Here is a 26,123-nt window from a genome sequence, read left to right as displayed (position 1 = left end):
AACAGTCTGTCCCAATCCACACTTGCCAGATCCTTTCTGAAACCATCGAAATTGGCCTTTCTCCAAACTCAACCCACCAAACAGACGTCTTTTTGCATATTTACTTTGAAGCTAATGCTAAGGTGATCACTAGATATAGAGTGTTCCCCTACACAAACTTCTGTCACTGCCCTTTCTCATTACCTAATAGCAGATCAAGTATCACGCAATCTCTTATTGGAACATCTACATGCTGATTAAAGAAACTTTCTGGAACACATATGACAACCTCTATCCGATCTAGTCCTTTTACAGTATGGGAGTCCCAGTCAATATGTGGAAAGTTTTTTTTTAAAAAAGCTACTTTTATCAGGTGTATGAGGTGTTTAAAAACAAGCCAACTTATGAAACAAATCAGAGACAGTTTCAGTTAGCCATTCTATAACAGAGCATTCACTAAAATTGAGGACATGCTGCACCTATATCTAGTATCTACTTACAATACCTTCAGGTGGTTCAGCAGCAACTATCAGGTCCTCACTATCCTTTCTAGCTAACAACGTCACCCCTTGTGTTCGAACTTCCTGCCCAAAAGCATTCTACCAATATCTTCAACAGAAAGATTGCAGTGATCTTGAAGGCCATTCATCATCTGGTATTTTGGGATGGGATGTACAATAAATGCTGGAACTGTCACCAAAGCCCAGGTCCTAATACGTATAAAAAGATTTCAACTCAAGTAGAGCTCTCCCTGCAAATCTGGGAAAAAAAGCATTTGGGAGGACAGCTGTAGATAGTTCAAACAAATTGGAAATGTTGCAGTGTCTAGGATTTCTTGTAGCTTCGGTCATATCTTCATGATTGCTCTTTTGTGCGGCAGATGAATTGGAAGTATTCTGAAGAGCCGGAGTTCCCGACAGCATTTTGATCACACAGAGTAACTTCTGCAATACTCTTTGAATGGTAACATGGTTGAAGTAGCAGCTTTAATGCACATTTATATTTGGAAGAGGCATCAAGGCGGATCAAGAGATTTTAAACCAGATCAATTTATTTTAAATAGCTCCCTGCAATTAGCTTTGCGTCTGGAACATGTGGCAAACTCAATGCGGTATAATACAACACGAAAGTGTCTCAAGTAATTGAAGAAAGCATTAGGCTCACTGAGAGCCTGCACTCATACAAATGCAAAAATTACCCCTGAAATTCAGCACTCAATAAAGAAGTTGTCCATATGAAACAGGCTCTGTAAAGGCATAGCTCAGTCAGTTAATTACTTACTCTTAAAGACACACTGATTAGCTTGACACATTTTTATGACGTTCTGAGAGAGCATACTAAAAGTGTGTGAGAGTAACGGCAACAGTTGTCCTTGTGTCCTTACATTCATAGCCATTGGTACCATTGCTGGTAATATTGAACATAGAATAGTACAGCACAGTACAGGCCATTTGGCCCACAATGTTGTGCTGACCCTTAAACCCTCCCTCCCATATATCCCTCCCGCCCTAAATTCCTCCATATACCTGTCTAGTAGTCTCTTAAATTTCACTAGTGTATCTGCCTCCACCACTGACTCAGGCAGTGCATTCCACGCACCAACCACTCTCTGAGTAAAAAACCTTCCTCTAATGGTCATGGTCCTGTCCGTGAAGTCCTCATTCCGGTTCATAGTCCAGTCATCTACTCCTTATTCCAGGTTTTCCTGTTCTTCCTTTTTCCATTGGGTGCCTTAATTGAGGCACCTGATTCTCGTTTTGGGCTGGCACATAAATACCTCTGAAACAAAGGATTCCCTGCTGGACTGTTCCCTTTGCCTTTCTTCTGTAGCCTTGCCTGCATCCCTGTCAAGTTCAACTGCTAGAGTGAGACTGGAGCCTTGCCATGCCAAGATACGATAAAGAACTATCTATTGTTGTGTTTGGAACTATCTCTTTGTGTCCCTGTGTTTAGAGTCTGTGGCAAAGAAGAGTCCTGGCCCTAGGTCCTGTTCCCAAGGAGGGGTCCTGGCTCTGTGTTCCAAGTTCCAAGTGCCGTGTTCCAGTCCTGTCCAAGTCAGGGCTTGGTGTTCTCATCCTGTCCATGTGCCTCACCCAGCTCAGGAGTACCTTGCCCAGCCCGGTCCTGTGCTGGATCATCCCCATCTGAATCCTTGACAGTTTACCTCAGCAGTCATCCTGGCCCTGCATCCTAGAAAGGGTCCTGGCTCTGTACCCAAGACCCTAACCAAGCTGAGTTCAAGAGCTTCGTCCTGCCCTGGAGTACCCCGTCCAGTCCATGTCCAAGGCTCTGTGTTCCAAGTCCAGGTGCTGTGTTCCAGCCCTGTCCAAATCTCAGCTTTGTGTCCTCATCTAGTTCTGGTACCTTGCCCAGCCCCGGTGCTGGAGATTCCTTGTCCTGTACTGGAGTCCCTCATCCTGTCCAGTAGCCATGCCCTGTCCTTGCCAAGATCCTAGTCCCGAGTCCTCGCCTAGACCAGGGTTCCGGGGCCTTGTCCAGACTCTGGTTCCAGAGTTCTGAGTTCCTAGTCCAGGCTCCATGCTCCTAGATCCATGTCCAGGTCCTGTGCTTCTACCCTGAATCCTAGTCTCATCCTGAGCCTGTGTCAATGTCCAGTGTCATTTCTTCCCTTGCTTTCTTGACAAACCTAGTCCTGTTCCTAGTACTTCAGTGTCTATGTCCTGCATTTGGGTCCGCCATCAATACCCACCTTGTAACACTAATATCCCCCTTGAACTTCCCACCCCTTACCTTAATGCCATGCCCTCTTGTATTGAGCAGTGGTGCCCTGGGGAAGAGGCACTGGCTGTCCACTCCATCTATTCCTCTTAATATCTTGTATACCTCTATCATGTCTTCTCTCCTCCTCCTCTCCAAAGAGTAAAGCCCTAGCTCCCTTAACCTCTGATCATAATGCATATCCTCTAAACCAGGCAGCATCCTGATAAATCTCCCCTATACCCTTCCCAATGCTTCCACATCCTTCCTATAGTGAGGCGACCAGAACTGGACACAGTACTCCAAGTGTGGTCTAACCAGAGTTTTATAGAGCTGCATCATTACCCTGCTACTCTTTAACTCTATCCCTCGACTTGTGAAAGCTAACACCCCATAAGCTTTCTTAACTACCCTATCTACCCGTGAGGCAACTTTCAGGGATCTGTGAACATGTACCCCCAGATCCCTCTGTTCTTCCACACTACCAAGTATCCTGCCATTTACTTTGTGCTCTGCTTGGAGTTTGTCCTTCCAAAGTGTACCACCTCACATTTCTCTGGGTTGAACTCCATCTGCCACTTCTTAGCCCACTTTTGCATCATATCAATGTCTCTCTGCAATCTTCAACAATCCCCTACACTATCCACAACACCACCAACCTTTGTGTCGTCTGCAAATTTGCCAACCCCCCCCTTCTACCCCCACATCCAGATCGTTAATAAAAATCACGAAAAGTAGAGGTCCCAGAACAGATCCTTGTTGGACACCACTAGCTACAACCCTCCAATCCAAATGTACTCCCTCCACCACAACCCTCTGCTTTCTGCAGGCAAGCCAATTCTGAATCCACCTGGCCAAACTTCCCTGGATCCCATGCTTTCTGATAAGCCTACTGTGTGGAACCTTGTCAAGTGCCTTACTAAAATCTATGTAGATCACATCCACTGCACTATCCTCATCTATATGCCTGTTCACCTCCTCAAAGAACTCTATCAGGCTTGTTAGACATGATCTGCCCTTCACAAAGCCATGCTGGCTGTCCCTGATCAGACCATGATTCTCAAAATGCCCACAGATCCTATCTCTAAGAATCTTTTCCAACAGCTTTCCCACCATAGACATAAGGCTCACTGGTCTATAATTACCTGGACTATACCTTTTTTGAACAAGGGGACAACATTCGCCTTCCTCCAATCCTCTGGTACCATTCCAGTGGACGATGAGGTCATAAAGATCCTAACCAGAGGCTCAGCAATCTCTTCCCTTGCCTCGTGGAGCAGACTGGGGAATATTCCGTCAGGCCCCGGGGACATACCCATCCTAATGTATTTTAAGAACTCCAACACCTCCTCTCCCTTGATATCAACATGCTCCAGAACATCAACCTCACTCATATTATCCTCACTGTCATCAAGTTCCCTCTCATTGGTGAATACCGAAGAGAAGTATTCATTGAGGGCTTCACTCGCTTCCACAGCCTCCAGGCACATCTTTCCACCTTTATCTTTAATCGGTCCTACCTTCACTCCTGTCATCCTTTTGTTCTTCACATAATTGAAGATTATAGAGCTAAGAGAAAACCTGGACCATGGAAGTGGGGGCTTTGGTGAAAGTGATTTTCCTTTGAAATCCTTTGCCTCAGTTAAAAATCACATCCTACCCAGTGTCCAAACAACACACACAAAATGCTGGTGGAACACAGCAGGCCAGGCAGCATCTATAGGGAGAAGCACTGTCGACATGTCGGCATTGAGGCAGGTCCCAAAGTGGGCGCCAAGCCTGCTTCACCAGCAAGGGGAAAAGCCCGTGCGCGGGACGGGACTGTGAATACGCGCCCCCTACAGCATTCCCGCCCTGGGAGGGCGGGATCAGGAAGGCTTTAAAGCAAGGCCGTGAAGTTTGAATAAACCTCTTTTGCAACTGCAGCTCACCGACTCCGTGTCGTTATTGCAGCGCTGCGTGTAGCACACCGCTACAGTACCTCCTTTACATTATAAAGTGGCCATTGAGTGTATGTCATTGGTCTTCTGTCGCTGTGGCCCAGTCATTTCAAGGTTTGGCATGTGTGTTCAGAGATGCTGTTCTACACACCACTAATGAAACACACGAGTCATTTGAGTTAGTGTCACCTTCCTGTCAGCTTGAACTAGTCTGGCCATTCTCCTCTGACCCCTCTCATTAACAAGGCATTTTTGCCCACAGAATACTGCTCACTGGATGCTTTTTGGTTTTTGCACCATTCCCTGTAAACTCTAGAGAATGTTGTGCATGAAAATCCCAGGAAATCACCCCGTATGGCATCAAAGTCACTTAGGTTACATTTCTTCCCCATTCTGATGCTTGATCCGAACAACAACTGAACCCCTTGACCATGCCTGCAGCTTTTATGCATGCACTGAGGTGCTGCCAAGCGATTTGCACTAATGAGCAGTTGTGCAGGTGTACCTAGCAAAGCGGCCATTGAGTGTACAGGTGGAGCAAGCTGCAGTGTGGTGACTGGGTGGGTGACTGCACACATACCTCCAAAACCCGAGAATTGCATTGGTAGAAAACTATAAACAAGTTTTGAGCTTCTATTATATAACAACACAACACGAATAATCTGACACTCTATTCTGGCATGTAGCATTGATTTTTGGCCTTTGAATTTTGTGAAATTGAAAAACATCGTGAGTAATAGCCGTTGGACAAGTTATTATGTGTGGTTGTGGGACTGCTTTCTAGTAGTGAAAGGCAGCAGGTCATTGACAAGTGACGCTGTCTAACTAACCCTCACCACTCTCAAAGTGTAGCCAAAGTGTCCTGTACACAGTCTGCAACTCCTCTCTCTTCCTGTTCTGTGTGATTTGCCTGCTCCTTCAGATGTACATCCAGAGCTACTGCATATTACATTGTGAGGTGCTAAAACAAGCTACTCTCTTTCTTGACCACCTTTCAGATCAATACTGGGGTTCTCCGTAAAGCAGTCAGGGCATCTAAATGTACTTACAACATTCTGAAATCTTGCTCTTTAACACCTACAGTGGCTTCTTTTGTAGAGTTCTGATGCTCTGTTAATTGATTGTTCCCTGTGATTATACACCAGATTTTCCATGGGGAGACTTTGCCTGCCAATGATCAATCTGATCTTTACATAGAACAGTACAACACAGTACAGGCCCTTTGGCCCACAATGTTGTGCTGACCCTCAAACCCTGCCTCCCATATAACCCCCTACCTTAAATTCCTCCATATACCTGTCTAGTAGTCTCTTAAACTTCACTAGTGTATCTGCCTCCACCACTGACACAGGCAGTGCATTCCACACACCAACCACTCTCTGAGTAAAAACCCTTCCTCTAATATCCCCCTTGAACTTTCCTCCCCTTACCTTAATGCCATGCCCTGGGGGAGAGGCGATGGCTGTCCACTCTATCTATTCCTCTCAATATCTTGTACACCTCTATCATGTCTCCTCTCATCCTCCTTCTCTCCAAAGAGTAAAGCCCTAGCTCCCTTAATCTCTGATCATAATCCATACTCTCTAAACCAGGCAGCATCCTGGTAAATCTCCTCTGTACCCTTTCCAATGCTTCCACATCCTTCCTATACTGAGGTGACCAGAACTGGACACAGTACTCCAAATGTGGCCTAACTAGAGTTTTATAGAGCTGCATCATTACCCTGCTACTCTTTAACTCTATCCCTCAACTTATGAAAGCTAACACCCCATAAGCTTTCTTAACTATCCTATCTACCTTTGAGGCAACTTTCAGGGATCTGTGGACATGTACCCCCAGATCCCTCTGCTCCTCCACACTACCAAGTATCCTGCCATTTACTTTATACTCTGCCTTGGAGTTTGTCCTTCCAAAGTGTACCACCTCACACTTCGCCGGGTTGAACTCCATCTGCCACTTCTCAGCCCACTTCTGCATCCTATCAATGTCTCTCTGCAATCTTTGACAATCCTCTACACTATCTACAACACCACCAACCTTTGTGTCGTCTGCAGACTTGCCAACCAACCCTTCTAACCCCACATCCAGGTCGTTAATAAAAATCACAAGAAGTAGAGGTCCCAGAACAGATCCTTGTGGGACACCACTAGTCACAGCCCTCCAATCTGAATGTACTCCCTCCACCACGACCCTCTGCCTTCTACAGGCAAGCCAATTCTGAATCCACCTGGCCAAACTTCCCTGGATCCCATGCCTTCTGACTTTCTGAATAAGCCTACCATGTGGAACCTTGTCAAATGCCTTACAAAAATCCATGTAGATCACATCCACTGCACTACCCTCATCTATATGCCTGATCATCTCCTCAAAGAACTCTATCAGGCTTGTTAGGCACGATCTGCCCTTCACAAAACCATGCTGACCGTCCCTGATCAGACCATGATTCTCAAAATGCCCATAGATCCTATCTCTAAGAAACTTTTCCAACAGCTTTCCCACCACAGACGTAAGACTCACTGGTCTATAATTACCTGGACTATCCCTACTACCTTTTTTGAACAAGGGGACAATATTCGCCTCCCTCCAATCCTCCGGTACCATTCCCGTGGACGACGAGGACATAAAGATCCTAGCCAGAGGTTCAGCAATCTCTTCCCTTGTCTCGTGGAGCAGCCTGGGGAATATTCCATCAGGGCCCGGGGACTTTTCCATCCTAATGTATTTTAACAACTCCAACACCTCCTCTCTCTTAATATCAACATGCTCCAGAACATCAACCTCACTCATATTGTCATCACCGTCATCAAGTTCCCTCTCATTGGTGAATACTGAAGAGAAGTATTCATTGAGGACCTCACTCACTTCCACAGCCTCCAGGCACATCTTCCCACTTTTATCTCTAATCAGTCCTACCTTCACTCCTGTCATCCTTTTGTTCTTCACATAATTGAAGAATGCCTTGGGGTTTTCCTTTACCCTACTCGCCAAGGCCTTCTCATGCCCCCTTCTTGCTCTTCTCAGCCCCTTCTTAAGCTCCTTTCTTGCTCCCCTATATTCCTCAATAGACCCATCTGATCCTTGCTTCCTAAACCTCATGTATGCTGCCTTCTTCCACCTGACTAGATTTTCCACTTCACTTGTCACCCATGGTTCCTTCACCCTATCGTTTATCTTCCTCACCATGACAAATTTATCCCTAACATCCTGCAAGAGATCCTTAAACATCGACCACAGGTCCATAGTACATTTCCCTGCAAAAACATCATCCCGATTCACACCCGCAAGTTCCAGCCTTATAGCCTCATAATTTGTCCTTCCCCAATTAAAAATTTTCCTATCCTCTCTGATTCTATACTTTTCCATGATAATGCTAAAGGCCAGGGAGTGGTGATCACTGTCCCCCAGATGCTCACCCGCTGACAGATCTGTGACCTAACTCGGTTCGTTACCTAATACTAGATCTAGTATGGCATTCCCCCTAGTCGACCTGTCAACATACTGGGACAGGAATCCATCCTGGACACACTTAACAAGCTCTGCCCCATCTAAACCCTTGGAACTAATCAAGTGCCAATCAATCATCTTTCTCGCTCTGATTGGCACCATCCATGGTGGAGCTGCTGCAAATGAAACTTTTCATAAACAGCACCTCTGTCGTTGCCTGATAGCCTTGTGTGTACCTGATTGAGTAATGCTATCGATATCTTGAATAGGATGCTGGAATAATCCCAAAATGCAGGCTTCAAGTCAAGACAGATTCTGACTGAAGATCAGGGTGCTGCTGCAGGGGCATTAAGATAAATGCATAGGTGACATGCATGTAGATACCTGTCAGCATGCATAAACTCACTTTCAAACAGCAAGGTGTACTGATGACTTTGGAGAACCCAAGATCCTTCCAGGTGAACTGACTTGAAGTCACGTTTAATGTTATTAATTGAAATTAATAACACTATCCAGCAGAGGCACTGGAGTTGCTGCTTGATGTCTTTGGGTTAAATCCAGACATCAGCAGGCTCAGATCACAATGCAGAACTGTTGACTGTTTAGGGAGGTCTCCGTCTTTGGTCCTGCAAAACCAAGGGCATCAAAGGTTACGGTAAGAAGGCATAAAATAATAAATCATTCATGATTGATTAGCAGAACAGACTTGATGGGTCAAATGGCTGAATTCTCCTTCTATGTTTTATGGTCTTATATTGCTCATCAAAGCTGCCAGCAGCAGGAATTATTTAACCAGCTGCCTGGGCTCCCCGGTGGTATGTGCATAACCTTAAGGATTTATTTGGCAAAATGCGCCTTTACCTTCAGTAGTCTTTGAATAATGAACTGCAAAGAGTACCAAATGGACTGCCTGTCACTCGGACATCATCTATGATTTCCTCATTTTAAAGCTGTTAGTCATCATGGGTCCAAGGACAAGTGAAGCATTTTGTAACTCAGACAATTCAAAATCCGAGATGACATACAATATTCTTCTAAGCACAACATTAACATTCTCAGCTGTGAACGAAAAGCTAGACAAATTGCAAGTGCCATAATCCACCATTACCAAGGTCTCCTTGGAATCTATTTTGTCTTAGAACATGGAAGAAGGGAGCAGCAACTAGTATTAGGGCACATTCCAAGTTCAGTTAAACCAGTTTACTGTATATTAGCACTTATCATACATGTTTAGTGTGCATTGTCCAAGTTAAGATTCAGGGTGTATATTTTGTAATTCTGAAAACCTCTTCCTTCTGTGGGAAAGGAAGTGACCGGCTGCTGGACATCAATGCTCATCTTTGAGGTTAAATGTTCCCTACTATTCTGTTTTTTGGGATTATCAATGACTCTAGAAAGAGAAACATCATTGGGATGAATCTTGCAGCCTTTCCCACTTTCAGAAATGCATTGAACTACTCATTGTATGATGCCAGTATAAAGGAAATTTACAATAATTATCCCAGAATATCTAACAGAGAGATGTCAGTTGCCTAATTACTTAGCCTTTTCCCCTCTTAAAAAATAGAGTGGAAGTCAGCAGCTTTGCAATTCCCATGTCTAGAAGATTTTGAAAAATTCCTGTACCAGTTTCAAATAATTTTCTTAAATGACCCTCCTTATCCACTTCCTTCATTGACACTTAGCAGGGCTGATTTCTTACTATTCACCAGTCTTTCTCTTTTTTAATTGCTTATATTTCCTTTATTCCCAATTCTTTATATCCTTAAAACTATTGTCCACATTCTTTTTTTCTACTTTTTTTTCTTTGATTTCTGATGTTACTTTTTACACTTTTCTAGTCTGCTGTATTGTCACTTTTCATTACATGATGGAAGGCTTCCTTTCTAGCTTAATATTGTCCTCGTGTGTTAACTATGAAAGTTTTCATTTACTTTACTTCCTACAACACAATCTCCTGTTCGTCTTGTTTACCTATTAGTCCTGTAGTCAAATTCCATATGGCGAATTTATTCCTCATCCCTTCAAAAATCATCATATTTAATTCTTTAAATCTAGTTTTCTTGTCTCTTTTTTAATGGTTGAAATCCGTATTATGCTATGGTCCCTTTTTCCCTATTAGATTCAGGTTCTTTATTTATCACAAATTCAGTGTGACTGGTCAATTCCAAAACTTTTTTTTCCTTTAGAAAATTGCCTCAAACATATCCTGGAAATTCATTGCATTTAATAATTGATCTGTTCTACTTTTACCAGTCTCGGTGAAAATTATAATCTCCCAATGTGCAAATTCGTTTTCATTTTTGATCTTCATCTTTGTACCTACTTTCAGTTATCCTCTTCATTTCATTAATATAATCTGTTGGTTTATTAACTTGCTTTGGCAACTAAAAAGAGATTTGCATTGATTGATGTATTCTACAATGAATTCGTGATAAAAATAAAAATATCAAAATAATGATTTTCTAACCTTACTGATCATGAACACATAGAACAAAGCCTTCCATACTTATTCCATTTGGCATACATATTTATAAGAAATGAACTTTTGCCTCAATGTTCCCACTTCAACTGACAATTGTAGTTAATTTCAGTGAAAATGTGCATTGGGCTTTACATTGACACCATGAAAGCAAGAATAGACCAATGGCAGAATTTTTCTGAAGCCTTGTTACCATGGTATCCACCAACAATCATGATGTTACACACAGGAAACAGTTCAAATTAAAATTAGAATTTAGAAATAACTAAAATGATACCAGATATATTTTGTTAATGTAAATGATTAATCTAAAATGCCAGGAACAAAGCTATTTTCTTGTTTGCTTTTTTGCTGCTCTGAAGCTTTGAATATTTTATGCTCATTGTATATACCCATATTTGATTGGCAATTCCTTGTTAAGAAATATCACAAATGGGGTATAGTTGTGATCGATAGATTGAAAGCAGTAATTGCTGATGAGAACAAAGTTAAGTTGGTTTCCAAAAGTGCAGATGAAAGTGTGAGCTGTTAATTAACGAGGAACAGTTGGATTTACTGAAACAAAGGAGCACACTGATTAAAAATGGCAGTTGTGGGTGGAAAGCTGGAGGTAGGAATATGAAGTGAAAAGCTGCATTTAATAGAAGGACAACTAAACAGTAAGAGATATGGGTTCAGTTATGATAAATAAGATAAGTTTGGATAGATACATGGATTAGAGAGGTATGGAGGGTTATGATAGGGCCATACTGACATGGCCTAGATGGGCCAAAGGGCCATTTCTGAGCTGTGGTGCTCTGATACTCTGTGACTCTAAACTGATTTCAGAAAGGCAGGGAGTGTGGGGGGAGTGCACATGCTTGGGTCTACATCACTGGTTTGAGGTTGACAGTTTTATGTTCCAAGGAGGAAACATCACCTGTGGCCTGCACAAACACAGAAACATCATGACCAAGAAAGTTCATCAATGCCTCTACCTCCTCAGGATTCTGAACAGATGTAAGCAACTAGCATAATCAAAAACCCCACCCACCCTGGACATTTTCTCTTCTCCCCTCTCTCCTCGGGAGGAAGATAAAAAAAAGCCCAAAACCAGAGTCAAGGACGGCTTCTAGCACGCTATTTTCAGACTTTGAATGGATCTTTTGTATCTTAAGATAGAATCTTGGTCTCACAATCTACTTCATTATAGTCCTACACTTTATAGTTTAAAGCACTGCATTTTTCACTTTATTCTGTATTGTTATTGATTTACTTTATTCTAGCATAATGCACTATGTTTTATGTATAGACAGTATGCACAACTCACTTTGCACTGTATCTTGGTACACATGATGATAATAAACCAATACCAATAAGGGTTAATGCAAAGAATGTTTTGGAGTGCAACACTTACAGTGTTAATGCAAGGAAGTCCAGTAGGAGTCCTGGTTCTGTGTTAAATTCCAACTGGTTGAACGTGATCTAGTAAAATTGGAGACATATGAGAAAATAAAGTTAATTATCAAGGAAGCTAATACTAGATGTATTTTGATTGACAACAGGAAAAAATAGTTAATTAGTTGGAATAACCATGCATGGAGAAAGGATGTGATGTTGGAAGTGCTGATGGAAGATGAAAATGCTTTGTGATCTTTCTGGCAGGATAGTTCAACTGGCAGCTGGAAAGGATTAAAATTAAACCATTCACAGGCAACCACCAGGTTAAGAAAGTTACTGGCAGTAAAGCAAGATGAGGATGGACCGAGGATTGTTACTGGGTCACTGGCTGAGAGTAACAATCTCAATTGGGACTTTACCTGTGGGCTTCCAATAAATACTCCTGCCTTTTTAGGCCCCACATTGGAATTACTTTTAATGTAGGTGTGCACCAGGAATGCCAGGGACTGATCAAAAGTCTACTGGTGATCCTTGGTTGTCAAGGGGTTCTGAATTGTTTTTACTAATGATGCTCTGCTTCACACTGCCATGAATTAATCTGCTGCTGAAGCGTATTAGAAACGTTAGAACGTATTAGAAAAATACTGGTGCTCCGTCTGATCATAGTGAATGGGGAATATTGGAATCATCCACGTAGCTAATGCTTTTGTGTATTTGCTGTAAGCGGTAAGAACTCTTCTATCCTATGTCTCTAACTTCAATGCAGTTATACTGCCAAATCAACATCATGTGCAACAAAAGGAAAAGTGATATTTCATTTGAGAAGCAATCCTCATATAACTCGTACTTGCTCTAAAGCCAAACAGAATGTCTTTACATCACCAGGCTACTTGTATCTCACTGATCATGTACCAGAAACCATATGATTCCATCACTCCCAGCACAAGGTGTCACATAGGGAGTCTGTTTACACTCCTAGAATCTCCCAAAATATGTATGGAGTTTCTAACAATACTACTAGTGAAAAAATGCTGCTTTGCTCCTGTTACTTTACTGAATGATCTCCACACGCACATCGAAGCATATACACAGAGGTCTATTGTAGTCCACCTCACAGCACTTGCATTCCAGTATTTTAATCCAGCCTGTTGTCTGAATGGTTACAACTCTGTTGTGCATTCTAGCAAGAGACTCTGATCTGATTGTAATCATAAAGGTAAAAACTGCAAGAAATTTAGAAAACAGATTTCCATAAAATTTATTATCTTAGCTGTTTCAGTGCAAGTCAAATCTTACGTAGTCAGAAACTGCTGCTTTAGTTATTGTGGTGAAACAATTTAAGATATACTGAAATTGCAAAAGAAATGGACTGATGCAGAAAGCTATTTGCCCCATGCCGATATCCTGATACTTTCAGAACAGCTATTCACTTCTCACATTCCATGTGACTGCACCTTAAATGATTACAGGGGTTTTGCATTCATTATTGTGGTTCAATCTAACCTCTGATCACCCTGAAGAAGAAACCTCTGCTAATAGAGGTACTTTGTACCTATGCCCCTTCTCTTGCTATAATTTTATATTATAGCTTATTGACTGAGATCATACCATTTACAATTTTACATAACTCAATAGGGTTATTTCAGCCCAAGCTGTTTCTGCTTCTGTCCAAGGGGAGTCCTTCCCACTTACAAATTAAGCCTAGTTCACTCTTTCAATTCCGCTTCGCCTCTTTTCAGGTTAATTAGAAATAGCAGTGTTCCTAAAGCTGCCTTCTGCAACCTGAAACTATATATTTAAATATCTGTCATGAATTAATCTTCATCAAATTCTGGTCCACATGCAAGTCTTATCCTGAATCCTCTCACCTTTGAGTCTATTAAGTGGATTATAATCAAATACTTTTGGGATATAGCCACATTATTTCTGACACAGGGCTTCAGGGCACTGAAGCAGGGGTCCATTTGTCACTTGTCATTATCCAGTTAGCAGTGCATTTCTTATTGTACTGAGACTGAGCATTGCAAAGTGGGATGTTTAACACTGATCTATGATTCATTAAGCAAATAAAATAGTTCTAAATTTTATTCCTGTTCACAGAAGATCAGGACTGTGGCACAACCAAACCAATACACCAGCACTTCTGTATTGTAGCACTAAATTTAAGAGACCAGGTGATGGAAGTGGACTGGGATGAGGCCAATGAGTTAAACTGTTTTTTCAACCGGTTTGATGAGGAGGCTTCTATTTGCTCCTCTACAACCCATCCACCCCCAGCTCCTCCCCTCTCGCCCCCCGCCGTCCGTCTCTCTCCGAGGACACCGGAGAGCCACAGACACACAGACTGTCTCTGCTGGGCAGGTAAGGAGAGAGCTTAGCAGACTTCACCCAGGAAAGGCTGTGGGCCCAGATGGCATCAGCCCAAGGGTACTCAAGGTGTGTGCTACTCAGCTGGGTGCAGTTTTTCAATACATCCTCAATCTGAGCTCGAGCCTGGAGGGGGTTCACGTGCTGGGAAAAACATCCTGCCTGGGTCCAGTACCCAGGAAGACACGTCCCACAACGCCCGGTGACTACAGACTAGCGGCACTGACCTCACAGGTTATGAAACCATTAGAAAGACTGATCCTGACACACCTCCGGACTATCATAAATCCATCACTGGATGCCCTGCAGTTTGCTTACCAACCACATATTGGAATTGAGGACGCAATTACCTTCCTCCTTCAACAGGCTTACACCCATCTGGATGAGCCAGGTAGCACTGTGAGAATCATCTTTCTGATTTCTCCGGTACCATATGACCTGCTTTACCAGGGAGTAAGCTCTTGGAGATGCAGGTGGATGCTCCACTAGTGTCCAGGATTACAGGCGACCTGTCCAGAGCTGTGTGTCAGATACTGCGGTCAGTAGCACGGGGCACCTCAGAGCATTGTCCTGTCCTCCTTCCTGTTCATCGCCTTCACCTCGGACTTCAGATTCAACTTGGAATCCTGCCACCTGCACTACTTTTTGCACGATCCGGCAGTTGTGGGCTGTATCAGCCGGGGTCAAGAGGCTGAGTACAGAAGAGTGGTGGACAGCTTTGTTGAATGGTGTGGGCTGAATCACCTGCAGGACACTAGGACAAAGGAGTTGGTGGTGGACTTCAGGAAGGTGAAAACACCCTGCATTCCCAGCTCCATCAAGGGAATAGATGTGGAAGTTGCCTGGGACCACAAATACCTGGGAACTCACCTGGACAATAAACTGGACTGAAATTACAGTACAAGAAGGGACGGAGCAAACTGTACTTCCTGAGGAGACTCTGGTCATTCAACATCTTAGGACATCTGCAGCGTAGTACTTAAGATGTTGAAGATGACTCAGTGGTGGCCAGCACCCCATTCTATGCTGTGGTCTGCCGGGGCAGCAAGGTGAGAGAAGATCGATAAAATCGATAAGCTCACCAGGAACGCCGGGTCTCTTATGGGGATGAACTGAATTCCCTGGTGGTTGTGTCTGAGAGGAGGATTCTGCAGAAGCTACGGAGCATTATGGAGAATCCCTCTCACCCCCTCCATCCCATACTGGACAAACAGAGGAGCACCTTCAGTAGCAGATTGATTCCACCACGGTGCACCACAGAACGCCCCAGGAGGTCCTGTCTGGCTGTGGCTGTAAGACTCGACAACGCCCCAGGAGGTCCTGTCTGGCTGTGGCTGTAAGACTCGACAACGCCCCAGGAGGTCCTGTCTGGCTGTGGCTGTAAGACTCGACAATGCCCCAGGAGGTCCTGTCTCCCTGTGGCTGTAAGACTCGACGATGCCCCAGGAGGTCCTGTCTCCCTGTGGCTGTAAGACTCGACAATGCCCCAGGAGGTCCTGTCTGGCTGTGGCTGTAAGACTCGACAATGCCCCAGGAGGTCCTGTCTCCCTGTGGCTGTAAGACTCGACAACGCCCCAGGAGGTCCTGTCTGGCTGTGGCTGTAAGACTCGACGACGCCCCAGGAGGTCCTGTCTCCCTGTGGCTGTAAGACTCGACGACGCCCCAGGAGGTCCTGTCTCCCTGTGGCTGTAAGACTCGATGACGCCCCAGGAGGTCCTGTCTCCCTGTGGCTGTAAGACTCGACGACGCCCCAGGAGGTCCTGTCTCCCTGTGGCTGTAAGACTCGACGACGCCCCAGGAGGTCCTGTCTCCCTGTGGCTGTAAGACTCGACGACGCCCCAGGAGGTCCTGTCTCCCTGTGGCTGTAAGACTCGACGACGCCCCAGGAGGTCCTGTCTGGCTGTGGCTGTAAGACTCGATGACGCCCCAGGAGGTCCTGTCTGGCTGTGGCTGTAAGACTCGATGACGCCCCAGGAGGTCCTGTCTCCCTGTGGCTGTAAGATTCGACAACTCCTCCTCCTAAGTATGTGGTTTGATTTCACATCTGTTTTGCACTATTACTCTTTATTGCGCATTTTGGGTTTTTTTTGTACCTCAATGCTTATATTTTGTTTTTTAAAGTATATATTTTTGACTGAAGAACCTTGCAACAATAATTTCCTTCAGGATAAATAAAGTTTTATCTTATCTTAAAGGCATCAAGGCAGTGGTGTGACTTAGATGTTGGTTAATGGTCAGAAAGCAGAAAGTGGTAGGAAATAATTACTTTTCAAATTAGAAGAAAATACAGAGATGTCCTCTCTCCTGGGGCACTTACTATAATGTTGCTTTATCCATATATGTTCATGAGAGTACACAATCCATTTTTTTTAAACTTGCTGATGGAACAAAACTCATTGCAGTAAGCAATGAGGAGAATATTAATAGACTTCAGGAGAATATGCATAGGATGATAGTGAAAAGAGTGAGACACGGCTGATGAACACAGTACATTTTGAGTGGGGAATGTGAGGAAACAGGGTGCGGGAGTGTGTTGCAGACGCACAAGCCTAGGGGTGCATGTGCATGAATCCTTGAAGATGTAAAAGCAAGTTGAGAGAAAAAAGAAACAAAGCGCAAGGAACCTTGGCTAGCTGAAGAGGCAGAACATAGATTTCAGTTAAATAGACTGGAGGCTTCTTCAGTCAAGAAGGAAAGGTTAGGAGATTTAATAGAAATGTTCAAAATGGGGCTGCGGTGAGAGAATGCCGTTAAACGGCCACTGTGCACCGTCTGCTTTGCGCGGCTTCTCCAACACGAGCCAAAAAAAAAATGTTCAAAATGATGAACGGATTCTCAGTGAAAATGCGGAGGCGCCTGCCAATGGTGGATAGCAGAGGCACGGATTAAAGGTGACTGATGAAATGACCAAACTTTTGTTTTATTAATAGCGTGACGACGTCCTGAATGCACTGCCTAAAAGGGCGGTGCGGCAGATTCAAGTGCAACTTTCAGAAGTAGATTCAATATAGGAAGGAGAAAACAAAAACAGAAGACTGTGAGATGCTTCCAGTCGAGACCACTGAACTGAGATTGTTCAACCTCACCCTGCCACGGAGATTCCCCACAGCCGCCGCAGCGAGGGCTGCCCGCTGAAAATGCACAGGGCATTGCGTTAAGTACCAACGAGGGCACAATGCGTCCAAGGCAACCCCTGCCCTTTTATTCAGTTTGCGACAATAATGCACTCTGTCAAGACATCTTGCTGCACAACAGCTATAAAACGATAGTTTGACAGTGCCCGAGGCCCCATTTAATATAAGGCAGATCAACATGCCTGCAAATTCCGATATGCCCAAACGGCTGCTGTTGTATCTTCCTGTGAGTAAGCGGGTTGCGAATTTTTGAGTGTCGCGAAACGTGTCAGCTCAGCATTAACGCTGAGTTAGGAGCACGGCGAGAACTCGTGCAACCCACTGGTGCGGCGAGAAAATGTGAACTAGACACGGGGGTGGGGTTGTTGGCGTAACTGTAGGAGGGGCTCACTAACACGATGTAAAACTGCCGGCAATACAGGCAGGTCGCTGGGAAATCTATACTGCAGACCATCAAAGTGCCGAGTTTTCCTTCACCAAAGAGTTAAATCACTGCAGGTTTGACGAAAAAGACGAGACTGTAATTGGGGGAGTTTAGCTGAATGTGTAAAGAGCCTTGCATGTTTTCCCTGGTCAATTGTTGACTTGCACCATCCCTCGGACCCGAAGAGCATCAAAGTACCTGTGATGCAATGTTCCGCTGACAGCTCTCCGGAGTAAACCCACAGTAGCCGTGTGTTCAAGTGTTGTAGGGCAGCTGGTTTGTTCATTTCAGGTTAGCTTTTTGATTCGGGCTCCATTAACCAAACAATGCAAGTCTCTATTGCTTGCACCGATCACAATTTGAAGGCACGGAATAACGAGGAGAGGCACAAGCAGAACTCCAGCAGTCCGAAATTAGGCAATGGGGCCCGTGCGAAATTCAGGACGGTTGCTATCATCGCCCGAAGTCTGGGACACTTCATACCCCAAAACCACATGTCTTTGAAGGAATCCACAGCAAAGCAGACGGGGATGAAATACAGGTATGTGTTCGCGTTTTATTGGTAGCTGAGCAATTTATTCCACTGCTTCAGCAAAACGATTTCAAACCTGAGTAGAAATGATGATAATTCAAACTGAGATGTAATAACATTCAAGTGGAATTATAATGGCTCTAAGAGAGTAAGGCGTGAGTTTGTAGTAAATTAGTTATAAGCTTCCAAGTTTTTTAGAGAAGGGACGAGGTCAATTATAATACAGTAATGACTATGTGTTTTAATGTAATGTTAAACAGATTCAGAACTTTGGAGAATTAATTATGGCTGTACTTGCCACAAAAAGCGGATGGCTGCTTGTAGACTTCATGTGAAGCATTCTCAGCAGCTGCTGCAATTTGTTTTTGTATGTAATATTCTTTGTCATTAAATGTGAAATTGAATTACTTGTCTTTCTCATTCAAAGAATAAACACCCTTACTTGGTTCTAAAGTGATGTTCAGTGAAAACAATAATGTTAAAAGTTTAATGTGCTTAGTCAGAGATTTGCTATTCTGCGCTACCCAAGCTGGGATCTGCAACCCCTAGGGACAAAATGTCAACTAAATGTTTTTTTAACTGTTTTAATTATTCTAATAATCTATTTCACAATAGTGTTGAAGTGTACATGTGAAAATTACACCTTGTTTTTATGTTCCCTGAGGTCTTTAACTCCAAACATTATTTTGGTTATACAATGAATCTTTAAAGCCAACATTTCATTTGTTTTGCTTTAGTATAAATATAATCAATATTTTGTTGAGTGACATGAGGTGTTTAAGTTTTTTTAGATCCAATGTTAGCAGCGAGTATCCAGAGGTGAAAACCTGAATTGATGCATCCCACGCCGAGAGAAAAGCACATTAGAAGCATACTGGGATCTTCAGTCTAAATTGCTTAACAGAATGACTACAAATCTGGTGGAAAGTTAGTGTAGTTCAGTGATTGGAATCTTATCTTTGTGCAGTTATCCTATTAAAGTGTCTGAAGGCGAGTGTGCTGTCCTCTAGGGAAAGCACTACGTATATGAAACACACCCTCTCAGACAAAATAGATTCAAAAGCAGGTTATCAGAAAAATTGGGACAAGTACACATCACCAGAAGCTATTGCAGCAACTGCTGTCTGGAGAGTTCTAGCATGATAAATTTATATCATTTCTTTAAGCTCTAACATCATTGTTCTTTAAATCCTGGACTCCTGTTCAGACATCCTCATCTTTATTATTTAGCCAATGACCTGAATGACAACAATATTTTATTTGTATTGAGCTTTTAATTCCATAAATTGTCTCTGGTCACTTCAACGGAGAGTTATTAAACATAATGTGAAACTGAGCCAGATTGAGGGAGAAGGTTGCCGAAGGGACCTTTATGAAGTACAAAGTAAATTTATTAGTAAAATAGATGTATGTCACCATATACAGCCCTGAGATTTGTTTTCTTGTGGACATACTCAGTAAATCCAAGAAGCATAATAGAATCAATGAAAGATTGCACCTAACAGGGTGGAAGAACAATCAGTGTGCAAAAGACAACAAATTGTGCAAATAAAAAATAGAAAAAGAAGTAACAATAATAATAATAAATAAATAGGCAATAGATATCGAGGACATGAGAGGGTTGCTGTCCCTCTCCACCTCTGATCTCACGTTGAGGATGGGCTCATGGTTTCCTCAAATATGTTGCTTGCGTCAATGTCCAATAAAGTCCAAGGATGTGCTGGGGGCAGCCCACAAGTGTGGCTAGGCTTCTGGCACTAACACAGCATGCCCACAACTTACTAAATCTAATCTGTACATCTTTGGAATGTGGGAGGAAACTGGAGCAGCAGGGGAAACCCACACGGTCACGGAGAGGACATATAACAGCAGTGGGAATTGAACCCCAATCGTCCAATCACTGGTGCTGTAAGTGTTATGCTAGCGGCTATGCTGCAGTGCCACCCCACTCTTCTAACTACTTCCACTTTTAGTTTGAGCGTATATATCCAAGCAGGTAAAATACACCAAATTCAAATTAAAAATAGCGGTAGTTAGAGGAACAGGGTGCAGTTAGTGTAAGATTGTAACTGCCTCATCAATAATATCTATCTATTTTAAATGTCAAAATAATTAATTAAATAATGTGGCAGGCAAGATGAAAATGTGGTTCCTCAGCTGAAGCAGATGAATACTTTTATATGCAAGGCTTGTTTACTCTGCATTAATAGTGAGAAAAATGTACAGAATTAAGAAGTCTTAGCATATGGTGCTTAATGAGTTTTGGGAGTTTGCTGTCACAGTCAAAATTTCTTTCCTTGCGTAGCTCCACATACCATAGTTAGGAGCAACAGGTTAGACTTATTAGGGCTAAGTTGGATATAATATATTGAGAGGCACCTTCAGCAGAGTTTTAAGAATAGTCTTAATGAGAATCCAAAAAAATTTCCAAAAATAGATGAATTCATAGAATATGATCTAAGTATGTATGTAATTCCTAGAGTATCATGGACAGAAGCAATGAAAAATAATAGACTTAACACCTCTGGGAGCACAGGAGGAGCATCCGCATCACAAACCTGAATGTCTTCCAGATCATTGGCACCATTACCATCACTCATTAAATCTACTTCGTCTGTCAATGAAAGGATCAGCAACTTCTATGGACGAGCACAAGAAGCAGCAAATGTAGCTTCCTAAGCATGTTGCAAAAAGAAAAATTGCATTCATACAGGCACCTGGAAATTTATTGTACCCCACGAGTTTTTATATTAGTTGATATCAGGAATGTACTACCAGAGAAGGTGGTGGAGATAGATACAATCACATTTAAGAGACATCTAGACAGGCACTTGACAACCCAAGGCATGTAAGTCTACAGATCTAATGCAAACAAATGGGATCTGTGTAGATAGGAACAACGGCAGATTATTGTCCAAATTGGCAGTAAGTGAACTTCGCACTAATTTTCCAGTACATGATTCACAAAGATAGCAAGCAGAACAAACAAGTAGTTAAGGCAGCAAGTATCTTGGCATTTCTTAAAAAGGCTTTGTTATTGTTACACTGGTGTTGATGACATCACACCAGGAATACAGTGCACAGTTTAGTCCACTTGTCTAGAAAAGAATGTAGTAACACTAGATGCAATCCAAAGGAGATTTTCAGGGCTAACGAATTCCTGGGACAGGAAGCCAGACATTTTGGATCTGGAATTCCTTGGAGTTTAGAAAAATGAGGAAGGACCTTATTCAGATATACAAGAACTTGATGGACCAGATGTTGAGATATTTTCAATAGTGGGAAGGTCACAAACTAGGGAACACAGTGAGAAAATAAGTGGCCAATCACTTAAAACTGAGTTGTGTAAAATTTTCTCTCTTGAGAGAGCAGTGAATCTTTGGAATTTTCTTCAATAGGTTTCAACAGGTACATTTAATGTCAGAGAAATGTATACAATACACATCCGGAAATTCTTTTTCTTCACAAACATCTGCGAAAACAGAGGAGTGCCCCAAAGAATGAATGACAGTTAAATAGCCCCCCCAGCTCCCCTCCCCCACCAGCTCCCCTTCCTCACCAGCTAAAAATCATCTGCACCCTCCACTGAGCACTCAAGCGTGCAGCAAAGCATCAGTAAGGACACAGACTTGCAGTACCCCAAAAACTACTCATTCACCCAGTAATTTGACATAGTACAGGCTCTCTCTCTCTCCCTAATAAGGGATAAAGAGGTGTCCCTGTTTCACAGTGAGAGGGGAGACATGACAAAATAACTCGCCAATTTATGGTGTTAAAAGTCTGTTGCGTTGCTTTTTCCGAGCTCTGTGCCCAAAGAACTCGGGTCTCTGGGCACGTAGCCAGCAGCCAGCTCACTGCTTTCGATCTTCCATGTACTCCCACGACACATCAGATAGAGGCACTGACCTTGACTCCGCCTGCCTCCAGAGCCACGAAAATCCAGCACCCTGAAGGCGCGCTAGTCTTCCAGGCCGCGTCCTTGGCATATCGAAAAGTGGCCGGTCGTCAGGCCCTGAGAACGGGTCCCATTTCCACAAAGAACCGAAGTCAGCATGTACTCCAGGTCAGGGTCTTCAAGAGAACCCTGAAAAGGTAAAAATTAGAGATATTAAAGATAGAAATAGAGTTGTTTCCTAAGATGCAAGCAAAGGAGTCACTGCAAAATGCCATCATCCTAAGCTGCGCTCTTATATGTGGAAATTGGCAGTCAGATCATCAGAAATCAGAGGTGGCTGAAGTTTCTGGAATAGTTCACAAGGCGCAGGTTAGATATGTCCCACAGAAGTAGTTCTCAAATGGTAGGGTAGGCAACCGTGACTGACAAGGGAAATTAAGGACTGCTTAAAAGCCAAGGAAAGGGCACATTAGGTAGCAAAAGTGAGTAGGAAGTTGGATGATTTGGAAGCTTTTTAAATCTAACAAAAGGCAGCTAAAAAGCTAAAAGAAGGGAAAAGATGAAATATGAGGACAAACTAGCCAATAATATAAAGCAGGATAAAGTTTTTCAGTTATATAAAGAGTAAAAGAGTGTTGATATTGGACCACTGGAAATCAATGCTGATGAGGTAGTAATGGGGGACAAAGAAATAGCAAATGAAAATGAGTACCTTTCATGAGACTTCACTGTGGAAGACACTAACAGTGTGCCAGAAGTCTGTGAGAGCCCGGGAGTAGGAGTGAGTGCCATTGCTATTACAAAGGAAAAAGTGTCTGGTAAACTCAAAGGTCTGAAGGTGGATAAGTCACCTGGACTAGATGGACTACATCCCAGAGTCCTGAGAGTGGTCACTGAAGAGATAACAGATGCAATGGTCATGATTTTTCAAGAATCACTTGATTCTGACATGATCCTGGAGGACTAGAAAACTGCAAATGTCATTCCCCTCTTTAAAAAGGGAGGAAAACAAAAGAAAGGAAATTATGGGCCAGTTAGCCTAACTTCAGTAGTTGGGAAAGTGTTGGAGTATATTATTAAAGATGAGTTTTCTGGGTACATGGAGACTAACGATAAAATAAGTCAAAGTCAGCATGGTTTCTACAAAGGGAAATCTTTGAGGAAGTAACAAACAGGGTGGACAAAGGAGAGGGAGTGGATGTCATTTTTTTTGGATTTTCAGAAGGCATTTGATAAGGTACCACACTTGAGGCTGCTTAAAAAGATAAAATCCTATGGTATTACATGAAAGATACTGGCATGGACAGAGGAATGGCCGACTGACAGGAGGTAGCGAGTGGGAATAAAGGGGGCCTTTCCTGGTTGGCTGCTTGTTACTTGTGGTGTTCCTCGGGTCAGTATTGGGTCTGCCACTTTTCACATTGTTTGTCAATCACTTACATATTGGAATTGATGGTTTAAATGGCAAAGTTTGTGGATGATATGAAGATAGGTGGAGAGGTAGGTAGTGCTGAGGAAGCAATGTGATTGCAGGAGGATTTAGACAAATTGGAAGAATGGCAGATGGAATGCAGTGTTGGGAAATATATGATAATGCATTTTGGTAAAAGGAACGATAGTGCAGATTATTATCTAAATGGGGAGAAGGTTCAAACATTGGAGGTGCAGGACTCTCACAAGGTCAATTTACAGGTTGAGTCTGTGGTAAAGAAGGCAAATGCAATGTTGGCATTTATTTCAAGGGGAATAGAATTTAAAAGTAAGGAGATAATGCTGATGCTTTATAGGACACTAATCAGGCCACACTTGGAGTAATTTCAACAGTTTTGGGCCCCATGTCTCAGAAAGGATTTGTTGTCATTGGAGAGAGTCCAGAGGAGGTTCATGGGGATGATTCCAGGAATGAAAGGGTTGACATATGAGGAGCATTTGGCAGCTTTGGGCCTGTACCCACTGCAATTTAGAAGAATGCAGGGGGGATCTCATTGATACCGAATGTTGGAAGGACTGTATAAGGTGGATGTGGAGGGGATGTTTCCTATAATGGGGGTATCCAGATCAATAGATAGATAGATAGATACTTTATTCATCCCCATGGGGAAATTCAACTTTTTTTCCAATGTCCCATACACTTGTTGTAGCAAAACTAATTACATACAATACTTAACTCAGTAAAAAATATGATATGCATCTAAATCACTATCTCAAAAAGCATTAATAATAGCTTTTAAAAAGTTCTTAAGTCCTGGCGGTAGAATTGTAAAGCCTAATGGCATTGGGGCGTATTGACCTCTTCATCCTGTCTGAGGAGCATTGCATCGATAGTAACCTGTCGCTGAAACTGCTTCTCTGTCTCTGGATGGTGCTATGTAGAGGATGTTCAGAGTTATCCATAATTGACCGTAGCCTACTCAGCGCCCTTCGCTCAGCTACCGATGTTAAACTCTCCAGTACTTTGCCCACGACAGAGCCCGCCTTCCTTACCAGCTTATTAAGACATGAGGCGTCCCTCTTCTTAATGCTTCCTCCCCAACACGCCACCACAAAGAAGAGGGCGCTCTCCACAACTGACCTATAGAACATCTTCAGCATCTCACTACAGACATTGAATGACGCCAACCTTCTAAGGAAGTACAGTCGACTCTGTGCCTTCCTGCACACGGCATCTGTGTTGGCAGTCCAGTCTAGCTTCTCGTCTAACTGTACTCCCAGATACTTGTAGGTCTTAACTTGTACTTGTACTTGTAGATCGAGAGGGCATAGCCGCAAAATTGAGAGCGACTTTCTAGAACAGAGGTAAAGAGGAATTTTTTTAACTAGAGTGTAGTGAATCTGTGTGGAATGCTCTGCCACAGACTGCAGTGGTGGCCATGTTCATGGGGATATTTAAAGTGGAAGTTAATCGTTTCCTGATCAGTCAGGCCATCAAAGGATATGGCGCGAAGGCAGGTGTTTGGGATTGAGTGGGATCTGGAATCAGCCATGGTGGAATGGCGGAGCAGACTCAGTGGGCTGAATGGTCTAATTCTGCTCCTATGTCTTATGATCTTAATATATTTAAGTGGAAATAGATAAATACTTTGAAAGAACAAGAATTAAGGTTGCAGGGGATTGGCATGAAAGAGAGTTGAGACCAGCATAAATCAGCCACGATCATAATGAATGGCAGGTCTGATTTAGGAATTCTAAATCCAAACTACCAAGCTGACTCCTTGCATATTAATCTTCCTGATAAAACTACCGCAGAGTGGAGAAATAATAGGAAACTTCACCTGTACCAGTGGCAGTGAAAACCTCATACTAGAGTATGGGGAATTAGAGTACAGGGAAGGAGGTTTAGAGGGAATAGGAGCAGGAATTTATTTCCTCACTGAGAAGGTGAATTGAATCTGGTATGTTTTCCTGAGGGGGTGGTGGATGTAGATACTTTTACCGCATTTAAGTAGTATCTGGAGGAGCACTTGAAACGCCAACACATAGGAGGCTATGGACCAAGTTCTGTCAAAAGGTATTAATTTAAATTGGTACTTGATGGTCAGCAAGTGATGATTCACTGAGTATAAATAAGTAGCCGAATGATGAGCACGATCAACAGAATACAACCCCCTTACACCAGCAAAAATTGCAAATAAAATGTGTAACTTGATTAATCAGATACGCTGATGACACTCAGTTCTTCTCCCCTACCATCATGACTACCTCTAAATAGAAATTAGTTAATGGGATTGCTCTGTATGCCAGCAGGGACGAGATGAACAAATGGCCTCCTCCTCATCTGTCATATGGAAATACAAACTATGGAGAATAAGTAACTGTGAAGACCAAAGT

General features: G+C 43.0%; 1 protein-coding gene across 2 annotated transcripts in view; it reads left to right on the top strand.

Annotated features, from left to right (window-relative positions):
• Positions 1–26,123, top strand: part of kcnab1a (potassium voltage-gated channel subfamily A regulatory beta subunit 1a) — a 353,998-nt gene that overhangs the window by 118,193 nt on the left and 209,682 nt on the right. Inside the window, exon 1 of one of the 2 annotated variants that reach the window (XM_073041058.1) lies at positions 17,404–18,409. The exons of the other annotated variant lie outside the window; for it this stretch is intronic. Coding sequence (XP_072897159.1) covers positions 18,195–18,409 — 215 coding nt within the window. The 5' untranslated portion in view covers positions 17,404–18,194. Of the gene's footprint in view, positions 1–17,403; positions 18,410–26,123 lie in introns of those variants that run through there. 2 annotated transcript variants of the gene reach the window in all.

Source organism: Hemitrygon akajei, chromosome 3, assembly GCF_048418815.1.
Source record: "Hemitrygon akajei chromosome 3, sHemAka1.3, whole genome shotgun sequence".
NCBI classification, from domain to species: domain Eukaryota; kingdom Metazoa; phylum Chordata; class Chondrichthyes; order Myliobatiformes; family Dasyatidae; genus Hemitrygon; species Hemitrygon akajei.
Note: the sequence above shows the minus strand (reverse complement) of the source record. Positions and strands in the feature narration are given on the sequence as shown.